This window comes from Petaurus breviceps, unplaced genomic scaffold, assembly GCF_028583685.1.
Source record: "Petaurus breviceps papuanus isolate PSGF00001 unplaced genomic scaffold, PetGlider_PUasm1.0 175, whole genome shotgun sequence".
NCBI classification, from domain to species: Eukaryota; Metazoa; Chordata; class Mammalia; order Diprotodontia; family Petauridae; genus Petaurus; species Petaurus breviceps.
In genome coordinates this window covers 13,525,097-13,541,820 of record NW_027185764.1, presented here as the reverse complement: position 1 = coordinate 13,541,820, position 16,724 = coordinate 13,525,097, and the positions used below count along the sequence as shown (strand labels likewise).

General features: G+C 39.4%; 1 protein-coding gene across 5 annotated transcripts in view; it reads right to left on the bottom strand.

The window, feature by feature from the left end:
• Window positions 1-386: 386 nt before the first annotated feature.
• IQCE (IQ motif containing E) overlaps window positions 387-16,724 on the bottom strand; it is an 89,032-nt gene continuing 72,694 nt past the window's right edge. For 4 of the 5 annotated variants that reach the window (XM_069084781.1, XM_069084779.1, XM_069084782.1 and 1 more), the window contains one exon: window positions 9,459-15,045. In XM_069084781.1, coding sequence (XP_068940882.1) covers window positions 14,912-15,045 — 134 coding nt within the window. In that variant the 3' untranslated portion in view covers window positions 9,459-14,911. Of the gene's footprint in view, window positions 4,043-9,458; window positions 15,046-16,724 lie in introns of those variants that run through there. The other variant, XM_069084780.1, reaches the window with a different exon arrangement.

The following is a 16,724-nucleotide window of genomic DNA, read 5'->3' as shown; positions in this document are numbered from 1 at the left end:
TGATTTACCCAGTGGCCTCCCTTACCTAGAGTATAGCCAAGAACCAGGAAGAAAGTGGAAGGAACACAGCCAAAATGAGTTATTACAAAGTCCATCCAATATGTAGTTTACTCAGCCCCTAAGTCCCTCCCTCAGTGTCCATTTTCTTCTATTTTATACACTATTCTAACAAGCTTGGTTATTTATTTTCTTATTATATAACAGAGTAGAAACAGCAAATGAAACAGGTGGGGGTGGGGCAGGTAGAGAGAAAGTCAGAGGTAGATATAATGACAAAGATAAGAAGTGAGAGCTGACATGGAAGAATAGAAAAATCCCTAAGCAGAAGAGACTAGCCCAAAAAGAGCCTGGGAGTCCGGGCCAATTAACTCTATAACATACCTCCATAAGATCCGAGGACATATCTTTATTATAGAACAGCACATTTATAGAAGATAATTTTAATAACTATGGAAGCAATATACTGTCAGAGCCAGAAGGCACCATAATCCTTATTTTTCGGAGGAAACTGAGGTAAAGATAGATGGAAAGAAAAAAATTAGTCACACCAGGACTCCCTAGGGTCAAATGGCCCCAAAGCTCCATTTAGCATTACATATTAAATAATGTGAATTTTTAGATTTGTCACCTCTTCATTTGGAGATTATTATGGCATGTGGTATGAAATACTGATTGAAACCTAATTTCTGCCAAATTGGTTACCAATTTCTCCCCAAACACTTGTTAAATAGGGAATCTTTCTCCCAGTAGCTTGTATTCCTGCATTTCAATGTTCAGGTACTTCTGGGACTTAGACAATTCCTATTCCACTGATCTGTTTTCAATTTTTTAATTAATACTAAAGAGTTTAGATGATTACTGCTTTATAGTTTGAACTCTAATAAAGCTAAGGCCCATTCATTCCTGGTTTTTATGATTATTTCTCTTGAGATTCTATTCCTTTTGTTTCTACAAATGATTATCATTGGGGCAGTTAGGTGGCACAGTGAATAGAGCACCAGCCCTAGAGCCAGGAGGACCTGAGTTCAAATTTGTCCTTGACACACTTACTAGCTGTGTGACCTTGGGCAAGTCACTTAACCCCAATGGCCCTGCCTTCCCCCCTCCAAAAAACAAAATAAAAAACTAAAATATTATTAGCTTGTCCAGTTTAACACTAAACCTGTAATTTGGTAGTTTCACTATTACATGTTGGTGTGGCTTATAAACAATCCCTCTCTAATTATTATTTGTTTTTATTTTTGCAGTGTTTTTAAGTTGTGTTTATACAAGTCCTGAATGTGTCTTGGTTGTCTGGGGTTTTTTTTCCTGAAATATAGGATATAAGCACATTTTGTGATTTAAAAAAAAACATATTTCCACATTAGTCATGTTGTAAAGAAGGATCAGAACCACAGGGAAAAAACATGAGAAAGAAAAAAAAAAGAGAAAATCATATGCTTTGATGTTCATTCAGACTCCATAGTTCTCTGAACATGGACAGCATTTTCCATCATGAGTTTTTTGGAATTGTCCTAGATCATTGTATTGCTAAGAACTAAATCTATCAAGGCTGATCATCACACAATGTTGCTGTTACTGTGTACAATGTTCTCCTGGTTCTGCTCACTTCACACAGCATAAGTTCATATAAGTCTTTCCAGGTTTTTTTTAAAGTCCACCTGCTCATCATTTCTTATGGAACAACAGTATTCATTCATATACCACAACTTATTCAGTCATTCCCCAGTTGATGAACATTCCTTCAATTTCTAATTCTTTGCCACCACAAAAAGAGCTGCTATAAATATTTTTATAAATAGGTCTTTTTCTCATTTTTATGATCTCTTTGGGTTACAGACCTAGAAGTGGCAATGCTGGGTCAAAGGGTATGCAGTTTTATAGCACTTTGAGCATAGTTCCAAATTGCTCTCCAGAATGGTTGGATCAGATCACAATTCCACCAACAATGCATTAGTGTTCCAATTTTCCCCAAGTATTCTCCAACATTTATCATTTTCCTGTTTTGTCATGTTAGCCAATCCTATAGGTGTGATGTGGTACCTCAGAGTTGTTTTAATTTGCATTTCTCTAATCAATAGTGATTTAGAGCATTTTTTCATATAACTAACTAAGCTTTAATTTCTTCCTCTGAAAACTGCCTGTTCATATCCTTTGACCATTTATCAGTTGGGGAATGACTTGTATTCTTATAAATTTGCTGAGTGTTTCTTGGTAAGTTAACTCCCAGGTGCTTTATGCGTTTTGTAGTTATTTTGAAAGGAATTTCACTATCATTTCCTCCTAGTTTATGTTAATACTGTTTAGTAATGCTGATTTTTATGGATTTTGTATCCTGTTTTGCTGAAGTTATTAATATCATCTTGATTAGGTTCTTCACTAATTATCTGGAGTTTTCTAAGTAAACCATCATGTCATTTGTAATAAGACAACTTTATCTTTGCCAGTGTCATACTTTAAAGTTATCTTTTTAAACTTATTGCTACAGCTGTTATTCCTAGAGCTCTCAAATAGTACTGAGGAAAGGAGGCACCCTACACCTAAGGAAGTTTTTCGTGTTTTACCATGCAAATGATACTAATGCTTGATTTTAGAGATTTGCTTTTTATCATATTAAAAAAAAAACACCACAGAATCATAGAATTTGAGTGTTGGAAAGGACCTTAGTAGTCATCTTATCTATTTTAAGAGGGGCCCTCCCAAGCCTATTCTTTTTGGGTTTTTGATATGAATAAAAGCTATGTTTTGTCAAAGATTGTTTTCTCTATTGATATGATCACATGGTTTTTGTTGTTTATGTTACTAATTATGCTAATTGTTTTCCTAATATTGAACCATCTCAACATCCCTAATATAAATCCAACTTGGTTATAATGAATAATTTTTGGACATAGTGCTATAGTGTATTTGCTAAAATTTTATTTTACATGCTAGCATCAATATTCTTGTGGGACTGATCTATAGATATCTTCTATTTTATCCCTCCCTGATTTGGCTATCAGATATAAGTTGTATTAAAACAAATATGTCTTCATTAGAGAAGGAATCATCAGTGTGTATTGCCTCAAAACCCTACCTGTTCTTAATATATTCCCTCCCTACACCTTCCCCCTCACCCAGGTAAGATGAAGGCACATTCCCAGAGTCATGATTTTGAGTCATAGGATCATAAGATCAAACATTGAGAGCTGGCAGGAACCTGTTGTTGTTGAGTCATTTCAGTGCTATCTGACTCTTCATGACCCCATTTGGGGTTTTCTTGGCAATGATACTAGAGTTCTTTGCCATTTCCTTCTCCAGCTCATTTTACAGATGAGGACATGGAAGCAACCAGGGCTAAGTGACTTGCCCAGGGTCACACAGCTAGTAAGTGTCTGAGGCTGAATTTAAACTTAGGAAGATGAGTCTGATCCCAGGTCTGTACTCTATCCACCATGCCACCTAGCTGCCCTAGGCACAGACCTAAGAGGTCAGCAGCTAATACAACCTCCTCATTTTACAAATGAGGAAGATAAGACACAGGTAAGTTGTCCAAAGTTATACGGATAACGAGTGGCAGATTTGGGATTTTGAATGCATCTTCTCTTCAGTATACTATTATTTATGAAAATGTATTACATTTTAAGATAAATTTTCATCCAAAATGGTTTAAGACAAGTTTTGGTGCTTAAAGGGGGCAAGCTTTTACATGGCAAATGTGCTTATGTGGAGCAGCTCATTCCCCTGAAGATACTGTGTAATGCAGGGCTTATTGCAGGTGGATTTGGCCTATAGGTCTCCATTACAAGGCAGGAAGAAGATGAGCGTGGAAGCAGGCGAGGGACTGGTAACATATACAATCCACATGGTACCTTCCTGGCAGCCAGTCACAGCGCCAGAATTCAGGAAAGCATAAAAGGGAAAAAATATGGTTCTTATCCTCAAAATTCTGTAATGAATTTGTAAAATTCCTGCTCAGCAGCAGCCAGAAGGGTCTTGGAGACTGAGTGGTTTCCGATGGTCACTTCCTCCTCTTCCTGCTGTTCTTGCCCGTTCCTCCCAGCTCAAGGAGAAAGAAAAGACATTTGAAAAGAAAGTCAGAATAAGGCTGATAATTGCAACAGATGCAACTCCTGGCATGCTGGGAGATGAAGGAAAACAATGGAATGGCAGAGTAGTCAGTGAGAATGTTGCCTCTCTACAGCAACACTGTATTTCAGGATGGGTTACAGCCAAGGCAATCCCTAGACCATACATCTCCCTCCCTCCCTCCCAGGGGAAGAACACTTCCTCAACCCCAGGCAGTAATACTTGGCTACTGGGTAGTGAGTGAGTGACTTAAGTAGCCTGCTACAAGAGGAGGAACGGGTTTCTTGAGTTGATTCTTTAAAAAGTAAAAGGAGACAGCATGGTATGGTACTGGATTAAGAGTTTGGAGACCTAAGTTTGTATCCCATTACAACACTAACTAGCTGTGAGACCATGGGCAAGTCACTCTTTGCGTCCTACTTTCTTGATTCATAACAAGGGAATGAATATATTTGTATTAAATAACTCATGGTATTGTTGGTTAAGAAAATGCTTTGTATACCTTAAAGTGCTATGGAAATGTGAGTCGTTCTCAAAGAGGTCAGACAGTGATGTCCGAGGTCCCCTCTAGTTTGTAATTCTATGAAACCTGAAGTTCAGTTATAAATAACCAATCCCATAAAATGTCTTCCCTTACTCACTAAGGTAAAATCAGGAGAGACCACCCTACCAGTCTCAATTTTTTTTGGGGGGGGGCAGGGATTCGTTCTGTCCTACTTCAAAGTTATCCTTGGGTTCAGTATAATCTGGTTTCATCAGAGTGAAAAAGGAGAGAAGGCAGGAGGAAGAGGAGAAGGGAACAGCATGCCTAGCCAGAGTCTTCCCTGTACTCCACTAGGGAGAGCTTCAGTCAGATTGTCTCCAGATCTCATTGCCCAGGACTTAATTATGTAAAGGTTCATTTTCTTTACTCCATCTATAAACCACACATTGTAAAGTGAAGGTACCTTTATCATCAAGCTAATGAATCCCTGTAAGCACCACAGTACAATGCAGGGACATGACTAAATCCCCTTCTATGACACATTAAAAATCAATTACAATTGACTATTTAGAAAGTGTTTAAACTTCTGCCCTCTTCTCACTGACTGAACAGTGGGGTTGTTTTCATAAGGAGGCAGTTCTAGTGAACATTTCATATTGTGTTCATTGAACTCATAGCCAAATTTTACCAGTCTTTCTAAGTCCAATTCAAGTCCTCCCACAGTGATCTGTCTCTTCTAACTAGGGCAATGACTGTATCACTCATTTAGCACTTGGCATATCATTATGCATTTATTCATACATACATAAATATATACATACATCACACCTTCTCTCCCCCAGGTCTCATGAATCCAGGCTATATATGTACAGATACATAAGTAAATATGTAATAACCTGGAGAGACTTATATAAACTGATGCTGAGTGAGAGGAGCAGAACCAGAATGTTGTACACAATTTCAGACATTGTATCTGCGATGACTGACTTTGATAGACTGGGCTCCTCTCAGCAATGCAAGGCTATAAGACAACTCCAAAGGACTCATGATGGAAAAGGCTATCCACACCCAGAGAAAGAGCTACAGAGTCTGAATGCAGATTGAAGCCAACTACTTGCCCTCTCTCTTTTGTGTTTTATTTTGTTTTGTTCCTTCTTCCTCGTTTTCATTTTGTTGGTTATAATCTTTCTTTACAACTCGACCAATGTTTAATGCGAAGGTATTTGTAGAACCTATATTGGATTTCATGCTGCCAAAGAGGAGGGGGAGAAAATTTGGAACTCAAAAAGCTTGTGCAACTGAATGTTGTAAACTAAAAGTAAATAAATTAAAATTTTTAAAAAGTACATATGTATATGCACACACACATATATGCATACCTGCAAGCATGAGAGGTCATGTGGTACAAACAGTGCTGGATTTGGAGTCAGAGGATCTGGGTTCAAATCTTAGGTAGGCTTTTAACTGTGTGACCTTGCACAAATCTTAGCCTCTCTATGCCTGTGTTTACTCCTCTGTAAAAAGTAAGGGTCTCTCTACATCCCTAACACTTAGCACAGTACTTGGCAGCAGCACGTAGAAAAAAATTTCTGCTCAATCAATGCTCATTCAATACTTGGTATTCCCCCTGACTCCTGCAGATCTCCTCAGGAAGGTATCTATGAGTAGTATCTCAAGGGTGTGTCATTTGTCACCACATTTTGGGAATGTCATTGAGGGAAGCTGATACACCTCTAGAAGGGAATATTCAGGATACTTAGGAGACCTGGAACTATGTCATATAAAAACAAGTTGAAGGAATTAAGGATATTTAGCTTAGAGAACATATAACTACTAGTGGGGCTGGAGGTCAAGTCATGAATGTATTTTTCAAATATTTGAAAAGTTCACCTTTTTTCGCTTGATCACAGAGAGTAGAATTAGGACCCTTAGGTGAAAGTCCCAGGGAAGTAGATTTCTACTCAATCTCTACTTTCTAAATTGTACAAAAATGAAATAGGCTGGCTCTGGAGGTGAGCTCTCCATCTTAAAATCTTCAAGCAGTATGCTAAATAACTATCCAGGTTGTTTTAGAGAGGATATATGCTTCACATAAGTCTTAGGTTAGATGACCTCTAAGATTTCTTCCATAACTCTGGGGATTTTGTATTTGTTAAGATTCTATGATGCTGGGAAGGATAGAAAGCCGTTAGAAGCTAGCTTGGAAACCCAACCAAGTCCCGTCCTATCGAGCCTGCTCAAGGCCCAGTATTAAGAGACAGAGAATACATGATAGCTAGGTGGTACAGTGGATAGAGCATTGGTGCTGGAATCAGGAAGACCAGAGTTCAAATTTGGCCTCTGACACTTCCTAGCTGTATGACCCTGGGCAAGTCACTTAAAAGAGTTAGAGGAGAAAGAAAGCTCTATTTGTTAATTTTTATTCCTGGATAGGGTGTTTGCCCTAGTCCCTATCTTCTTACAGTGGTGAAAACAGTGAGGATCCCTCATAGCTGGGAGGAACTGGCTGACTCTAGGGTTCAGTTCACTGGTCCTATGACCTGACCTATGACATATATATGACTATATACCAGCTACATTTTCTCTAATTCGTTTGCATTAAAGATTCCCCTTAATCCAGATTCCTTATCGAATCTGGGGGCACCAAAGGAGTTTATGGTAGTAAGACTTGTAAGGATCCAAGACTATGAATCTGGAGTGGTGGTAAGTGGGGAGAGTTTGCCATCCTGTTCTTTCTAACACTTGCAGCTGCCACAGAGGCACCGAGCTACATGCCAGCTGTAGCCCTATCTTTCCTCTCTTCCAATAGGTAGGGACTTTCTCCACCCTTGTAAGCCCCATGGGTGCCCCACTGCCTTTTCTTCTTTGCAAGGTGGTTGCTATAAAAGCTCTCGCCATCTTGCATGCCTTTCCAACCTCATTGGCTTGGTGGGCTCACTGCCTGCTTCTTTTAAATAAGAAGGCCTGTTCTCACTCCATTCTATTGACAAGGATGATTGAAAGTGAGTTTTGGCTGGGAAAATGGTTTAAGGATTGCATTAAGGTGAATGACAGGCTTCATTAGCTAATTCAGAACAGTGTTTCTTACAGCAGGCTTGAATTTGAGCCTTTCCTTTGATCCTTATGCTATTATGCTGCTGCCTAATTAATATACGGGTCATGATTCTCATGCTCCGCCTTCCACCTCTTTCCAATTGAGACCAGTACCATGGAAACAAGGACACTGAGAAAACTAAACTTTCCTTATATTCCTTAGGTCAGCAATGTAACAGACATGCCACTCAGAGCTTAAATTGGGCTAGATCAAATAAGATATTAAAGCAGCTACCTTCACCTTGACAGGTTGAGGGGGGAGAGCTTTGGGCAAAGAGCCATGACATAGAAGGAAGAGATCCAAGACCTATTCTCCCACTCTCTGTCTACCTTAATTATTAAAGTTCTGAACCCTTTAGAAATAATAACAGCTCACATTTACATTGTGCCTTACAATAGTCTAGTAGGAGGGATGAAACATGTGCACAAATAACTATAATACAAGTTAGAAAATGTTTAATTGCATAGGAGAGGTCAAACATGGTTGTCTAGGAAATGCAAGAGCTGGATTTAACCTCAATAAGTAATTTATGAAAACCAATTGCATACGAGTCCATACAGTAGCACTCTCATTTTATGGGTGAGAAACCCAAGGCTTGGAGAGGTTGTAATGCCCACAGTTCTATGGCTGGATTTGAATAGAGATTTTCTAACTCCTTCTACTGTAAAACTGCCTTTTCCAGATATATGGAAAAGAATGGAAAGTTAAGGAAGTCCTTTTTTCCCCCTATGTCTTAGGGGCTCCTACATTCTAAAATATTCTGAAAAATAGAATTTGGGGATAACTCATGGACCCCAATCTCTGGAATTGGACATTCTGGTAGGAAAGAATGTTCCCAGAGGCTGCATCACAGTGGGTTTTTCCTTTCCCATCTGGAGAGCAGTCCAGAGAAAGAATGGAAATTCTTCATTGTGGGAACCCTGAAAGTATAATTGTCAAATCATTTGTAAAAGGCTAAATGCATGCTAAGACTGGGTGGTCCCACCCTTCACAATTCCAGGGCACAACACTTGCAACACAGAACTTGACTTTCTGCTAATAAATACGAACCTCACTGAAATAAAGGAACTCACAGGGAAGACACAGGTTTGAGGCCCGAAGATCTGTGTCCAGGAGACCATTCTTTCCACTGGTTAATAAAGAATCCTGCAAGTCTTTCTTCCTTCAGGGCAAATCACAAAGTTTTCCAAATGAGCAATTTACTACCCGAGAACACTGCCTAGCCTCCCAACACCAAGGACAATTTACAAGGTAATCTTGAAGGAACTAAACCAACATAGACCTAGGATTTAAGGGGTCAGAGCAAGCAGTTTAGTGGAAAGGGGATGTATACAATTTCATCTGAAGTCACCTTGTTGCAACTACTCTCTACAATCAAACAAGGGAAAATAAATCCAAGAGATAAAACCCATCATGGCTTTACTTGTTGTTGTTGTTTTGGACATTTCTATGAGTATTGTTTGAATTCCAAGAAAAGGCTTCTTAACTGCTCCTCAAACAGATATTCAGTCAAATTAGCAGAAATACTCCTTGACTCTTCAGTTTCTTTCAGTTCCTCTCCTCATTTGTGTGCACTGGACAGATTAAAAGATGGATCAAGGAGTCACCAGTTCAAGTAGACCTCTTATGTTGGCAGGGGGAAAGACACATAAATATCCTGCCTGTTTCTAAATTTCAGGACCCATGTTATGAAAAGAACATAACTAAGTCCAGGAAAATGGGATTTCTCAAGCCTTTGTGCCATATGAATTAAAGCAATAGCACACCTGGAAGTAATTTTAAAAAGAACCATTTATAGGGCAATCAAGACAATTATTCTGCAAAACAACTTTTATTTATAAAGACTAATGAGAGACAAAGTAAAAACCTTTCCCATTCCAAGAGATTCATGTATAAATTATTTACAAGAGCAGAACAGTTCTAAATAAAAAATTTAAGAAACCACTAAAAGCTATGTTCTTCCTAATTTCTCCAATTTAAAAAAATTATTATTTAGCCATGATCAGCATAGGACTGTGTAAAACAGTATACCACGTTTATTAGGACATAGACACTCGAAGAGGGGATGGCACGAGAGATGCAAGTCCAGAATCCAGTCAAGGCATCCTGCTATTGTACATGCTACATCACACTCTTGCTTCCTCAAATCTACTGTAAATAAATCCCTTTAGATTATGGAGAAAGAGCACACAGAGCTTCTATAACAAGAAAATGGAACCTTTGCAATTCAACAGGTTATAATGGCGTTTAATTTTCATTTGTACCTTAAAGACTTTACAGGGTCATTGGTCTTTTCTGTAGGGAGCATTTATTTCTTGGACACAAATCTTAGAGAAGAGCTTGGCTGGACCTGTCTTGATAGATCCAAGCCAAGTTGATCTATCTTTTTCCCAAATTCTATTGGTTTTGACGCTGGGAAAGACGAAAGGGAGAATGGGCTCTGATCCATTTGGAGAACCAAAGTTACATTTCTTTCTTCCATTTTTCTTTTTGGGAGTAATGATGAGTATAGGTCAAATGAAATCCTTTTATAATCAGAACCATTAATTTCTTTTTGTAATGTTTCTTGAATAAGAATGGTATGAGAAAAAAGTAAACATTCCTAACATTTTAAGCTTTTTCCTCTTCCCCCTATATCTCTACCCCACTTCCCATCATCAGGTCTAAGCAAAATTTGATAGCTATTGCATTTCATAGTCTATTGGAAGACATGTCCTGTCTAGATGGTGTTTAGTTTGACCCTCTCTCTAAATGGGCACTTCTTCCCTTTGCCCTCAAATCCCCTTCTCCAATGGGAAGCTGCCAAGCTATACCTTCCACTGCACTAGTTTCTCCTTTCTCTGGGATTAAGACACTAACACAAATACTTTCAGTATCTTAGATTTAACTCCTTTTAAAACATTTTACAGTTCAGTTTTTTAAAATGAGTGTCCCTGTAATGGATTCTAATGTGCAGATAATAGTTTTTCATTACTGTCTAATTCAGTAACGGAGTCCCCTTTTCAAGATCTGCATCATCTAAACATCTTTCCCCCCAGAAGAGACTGTGAAGCGATAGCACTTTGGCCTTGACACCTGCACATTCCACATATCCTGCACCCCTCTCCCCTTTCTTTTCCCAGTATCCCCAGGTCCAGTGAGTGAATCTGAAGAAGGTGATCCATAGAGATACACTATCACTTAGATTAATTAGAAATCACTCCCACGTAGCTCTAAAGGCTAATGGAACAACTTGTTCCCAGCTTCTGACAAGGGTATTCCCCCCCCCATTCCTATAGAAGAAAACAATTATGGATGTGAAAACTCAGCAGGGGTAGTCCATCCAGTAAGGAAGGTCAGTTCCACAGAATGGGCAGCAGTGGGGATGAAGGGTTCCTAGCAGCTGCCTATGGAAACTGCTCAGGCAGTATTTCCACTGAAGGAATAAAATGGAAAAAGCCTCATTGTGAAGCAGTGATCCAGCTTCCTTTGGCTGAGCATGCTGGTGTGAACTATAAGTCATAGATAAAAATCCCTTTCAGCCCCTTACACTCAATGGAAGCATCACTTTATCAGACACCATCTCAACAACGGATACTGATATTTAAAAAAAAAAACAAAACACACATCTGGGAGAAAAGTGATGAAAAATTCCGTATCTGAAATTAAGCTTTTTGTTCACAGAGGATAACATCACTTCTACTTAAAGAGCATATCTGAAATTGAGAAAGTCTGTGCTGTCTTCTTTCTCTTCAAAATTAAACTTTTTAACATGCTAACAACAGAAAGCAATATCTTGCTTCTTTCCTTACACATTTTACATTTTCAAGGGAATGCAGTAATATTGGGGTGAAAGGTATAAAGCAAATAGGCCTATGACCTGCAGTTCTATTTATCCAGGAAGCACATTCAGTTGTTCAGTCACTTTCAGTCGTGTCCAGCTCTCTGTGAGCTCATTTGGGGTTTTCTTGGCAAAGACACTGGAGGGGTTTGCTGTTTCCTCTCCAAGAGAGGATGAGAAGGCAGCAACACAAGTCCTTCTCCCTTCAGAGGAATGAGCTGCCGTCTTCAGGTGGGTGGATGAGTGAGAGCCTACACATGGAGACTATGAGAACACAGTTAGGCTTCTGCAATGGGAAAACATGATCCTTAGGGTTAAGGTCCTACTTTATTCTACTCACAAGGAGTATTCTTACTTCTCCAATCTTCACCTTGAGACTGATCCAGAAACACCCATACAGGCATTTGGATTTCTTCTGAGATTGTTAAATGAGTTTCAATAAATGCAGTTGTTTTCTGCTCAGACAAATGGACAATTTCCTAGGGAACTCAAATAAAGGTGCAAGCATACAGATAGATTGTGGAAGGGGTCATGTTATAGGCAGCAAAATATTAGGAGAGATTCTTTTTCAGCTGAAGGAAAATGCACAATCTGGAGGAAGAGGCCTATTTTCTTCAGCTAGGCATGTCAGCCTGAGAAGCCTCTACTTCTCTTCATACCCACAAGTCACACTTGGGTTTGGCACGTCGTCTCTTCCTGCCAAACACTACTAGCAGTAGCTTTTTTCTGCCAATTTTAGCTTAAGCAGCACACAACAGAAAGGACCATACATAGAATGGCAACCGTTAAGACACAGCAAAAGCTGACAACTTCCTATGCTTTTCTCCAGGAAGAGAGTTGTAGAAATCCCTGAGCACAGGCATTTCAGGAAATCAGAGTAGTACATAACCCCTCCTCTGCTAAAAGGGATTTTCTTGCTCTGACAGAAATGCAAACAGCATTCACTCCCTCAGAAGTCTAATTGTGGATAGAGCTCAGGTAGTTGAAGGAATGAACTTATATATTTACCTCCTCTTCTCCAAAGGAAAAAAAAAGCCCTTAGATGCAGTACTGAAGTACACACAGAAAAAATAATCATTGGGGCAGTTAGGTGGCACAGTGAATGTGGCCCTGAAGTCAGGAGGCCCTGAGTTCAAATCCAGCCTCAGACACAACACAAAAAAACTAGCCGTGTGACCATGCGCAAATCACTTAACCCCAATTGCCCTACCTTCCCCCCTTCAAAAAAGCGGAAAAAAAAAAAGAATTCTCAATTTAAAAAAAATCTATATTTAAAATTTTTACTTAGTATCCACTTGGTATCTACTTGGTGAAAACTTAAGCCTACTAACAAAAAAAATTCTCTTATCATATTAGAAATGCTGAAGAAAATGGGCTGGGCTTTCCCCAATTTATTACTTCAGTTGACACCTACAGATCACATTATAAAGGTCATCTGCAACTCCTTCCAGCCTCACTCTTGACATTCTTGAGAGGAATCAAACTTTTCTGACTTGACAGAAGCACACTGAGCTTGTTTGCCCCAGGAATCATGGTTTGGGCTGATAGTTGCCTGATATCCTGACATCACCATCCACAGTCTTATCTGGACAAGAAGCTCTAGGCTCAAAGGTGGATACAACTAAATCTCCTAAAAGGAAAAGGAAGGCTATTACCCTCTCCTCTCGCCCTCTCCCCAGGAAGTTATAAATAACTTCTTGGATCATTAATTCCCTTAGTTCAAAAGCAGACACAGAAAGAAATTGAATAAATTTCTTTTTTTTTTTTTCAAATAGGGGACAAGTAAATAGAAATTTTAATTTTTAACCTATACTGACTAAGCAGTTACAGGCAGGGATTTCTTGGATTTACCTAAATCCTCCTAGTGCTTACGCCTTATAGAACAGATCAGCTCTGGAACCTAGTAAAAGGAAGGAGGAAGAAGATCATAAAGAAACAAATGTGAGGCTGAATACCCCAAATGCCAAAACCACCAATCAGCTCAGTCAAGCCACCAGCCAAAAAAATTTTTTTTCAAGGAACAATCATTTGACACCACAAAAATTAATAACAAAGCAAAAAGATCTGGGTGTTTGAATGAATTTTTCACTTTTCAACTACTTCTATAAAAACTGCCTAACTGGAGCAAGGAATTAGTGTAAACTGAAGGATGACTAGAGAACACAGCACAAACATGACCTCTAGACTCTAAATATTGGGTTGACTTGACCCTGCCAAACTTATAATGGAGACAGAACTTTGTAAGTGGACAGAGCACTGGAGACAGCTCATCTGGTCACTGAATAGAAGAACCACATAAATCACTCTCACCCGCTTCCCTACTGCAAATGACCACTTCAGGCCACAAGGAAATGAGTGCAGAACCAGGAGCTTGTGCCAGAACCCCTAGAATAAGATTCCAGAAAGCTGGGCATTAATGTAACATCTGAATATTGTTTTCTAAAAATGCATTACATGTTTTCTGACCAACAGGCATTTTTGAAGTTTCACCCTTTCCTAATTCTTACATATACCCATTTAAGTGGAAGATAGTTCTCTGTGTGTATTTTTTTTAAAGTACTCATTTGTGATTTTCTAAGGGAAAAAAAATTATTCCTCATAGAAGATGAGGTGCTGTTATGACACTAATGTTTCAGCTGTTCATTCCAAGTATGGCCACTCTTTTCATTTGGGGCAGATGGATTCTGGAGGAATTCAGCAGTTGGCCTACTGTTTATAGCCTTTGCAAGGGCTAGGGGCTGCTCAAGGTTTAAGTGTGGTCTTTACTATGCAGCAGGAACAAAACAACTAATGATGAGAACCAAGGACTTTTTATATGTCAGAATAGGAGGACTTTGTTTTCACTTTGTGATCAGTGACTTTTCCTCTCCTCAGTCTGTCACAGTGACAGCTGGGCTTTGTAAAGCCACCTTGCTAAGCCAATCTAATACATTTTCAAAAGTAATTTTAATGTAGCTTCTTTGGTTTATAATTTTGTGTTTTTTAATTTCTAGTTTCCCAGTTTCACTTTATAGAGTTGTACAGTAGAGAGCTCTAAAGCAGGTGGGTAGATATGCCCAGGAATGTGGGAGGTATCATGTTCACAAGAGCTCTACTACAAGAAATTGAAATTCAGCTTTTGTTCTTTGACATATAGCTCTCATCTGCTAATAATGCTGATAATGATGCTTTCAAAAACAAAGGGAAAAACTACCCTTGACTCTTCCTGAAGTTTTCTTTGACCTTGTACCACTCATCCTAACTTTTGCATTGTGGTTAGCTTGGTGCCTTAAATTTCTAAGAGTAAATAGATGTCATTTCCCTACCAAACAACCTGCTCTTCTAGAAGGAGAGAATAAGGGCTCAAGGTGGTCCTGTGTGCTTTTGGCCTTAACCTCACCCCAGAATAAATAACAGCTTCACGTGTGGGGCAGTTTCTGAGGGCAGCCATGAAAGCCTAAAACAGTTACAAGACATGGGGAGAGTTTTTTTTCTTCACGGGCAGTGATGGAGAGATGACAATATCATCGGAATCGTCGGAGCTGACTTCATCCACTGGTGGAGCAACAATGGGCTGCGACCGGGTATGGGAGGAAACAGCTGAAATTAACCACAAAGAGAACGAGGTTCAATGACACCATATGAGCTCCTCAGAGAAACCCTTCTCTCCAGGCAACTGAACTTCCAGGACAAACGAGACCCATTTCACACACAGACATCATCAGTTCTCCCCCTATAGGCAGGCACAAAAAAGAAGCACAATAGAGACAACTGGCCAGGATTAAGTAGTTTTATAAAGAAACCTCAAGTCATTACAAGGAATCTGGAGTTTAAAGTACCAGGACCAGTGAAAAGCAGGCAAAGTCAAAGTAGAATGCTTCAGGACCTTCCAGGTGAGGCCTAAGGAACACAACTATCCTCAATGTATGCAATAAAACAAGCACTGTGCTTGAACGCAGTCATCTGAGGCAGCACAGCAGAAAGAGTGCTCTCCTGGGAATCCCAGGAAGCAGGCTGGCCTTGTGACCTTAGGGCAAGTCTGACATCTATTCTCTCTTAGTCTCACTTTCCCCATCTGTAAAGGAAGGAGCTGAACTAGAAGACTGCCCAAGTCCCTTACAGCATTAAATCTGTGACTCTTGAGAACTATCTTCAGAACCTGGTTGTGAGGCATGCAAGAAAATAAATCTTAGGGGCGGCCAGGTAGCACAGCGAGTAAGAGTACTGGTTCCAGTGTCGGGATGACCTGGGGATCGAATCTGGGCTCACACACTTAGCACCCACCCAGAAACACCTGGCCGTGTAACCTTGAGCAAGTTACTTAACCCCAATTACTTAGGGGTGGCCAGGTGGCTCAGCAAGTAAGAGCACCGGCTCCAGTGTCGGGATGCCCTGGGGATCAAATCCGGGCTCAGATACTTAGCACCACACCCAGAAATAACTGGCCATGTAACCTTGAGCAAGTTACTTAACCCCGATTGCTTTTAAAAAAAAAAAAGAAAAGAAATCTTATTACTTTAAAGGATCTTTAGTTAAGAATTAGGAGAAACTTTAGAAGTCATCTAGATGAACCCCTCAATTTACAGAGGAAGGAAACTGAGGACCAGAGAGTGAACTGACTTGCAATAATATCACACCTTTAAAAATGCACATATGCACAATGGCAGAGCTCAACCATAGCAATAACAGGCAGAAGAGTTCAACTTCATTACCTACCTTATTCACCAGACTTAGCTCCAAATGACTTTGAGCTATTTTAATGAATCTAACACATACCTGAACAATTAAAGTTTGCCATCATCAAAGCTATTTTTAAAAAGGGTCACCTTTTCATGGTAACAAATAATTGGAAACAGATTCCTAATGAGGAATAGCTAAACAAATTGTGGTATGTGAATGTAATGGAAATTACCGCACCATGGGAAACATGTATGAAGAATTCAGAAAAGCTTGGGAAGACTTATGTGAACTGATCCCAAATGAAATAAGTAGAATCAGGAAAATAAAACACATAATAGCTATAGCGAGGGAAATGGAAAGAACAAAAGAAATGAAATTGAGTGCCACATAATTATAATGGCTAAGTTCAGCTCTGAAGAAGAGATGAAAAACCCCTCTGTTGCAGATGTACTCTGTAGGAGTGTGGAACATTGAATAAACTACCAGACTTGGTTAACATGTGGGAGAGCTGTGTTGAATTTTTTAAATTTATTCTTTGCTATAAATGATGGCTCTCTGAGTAGGTGAGGGAGAGGGATATATTTAGAAATAGAGGTGAT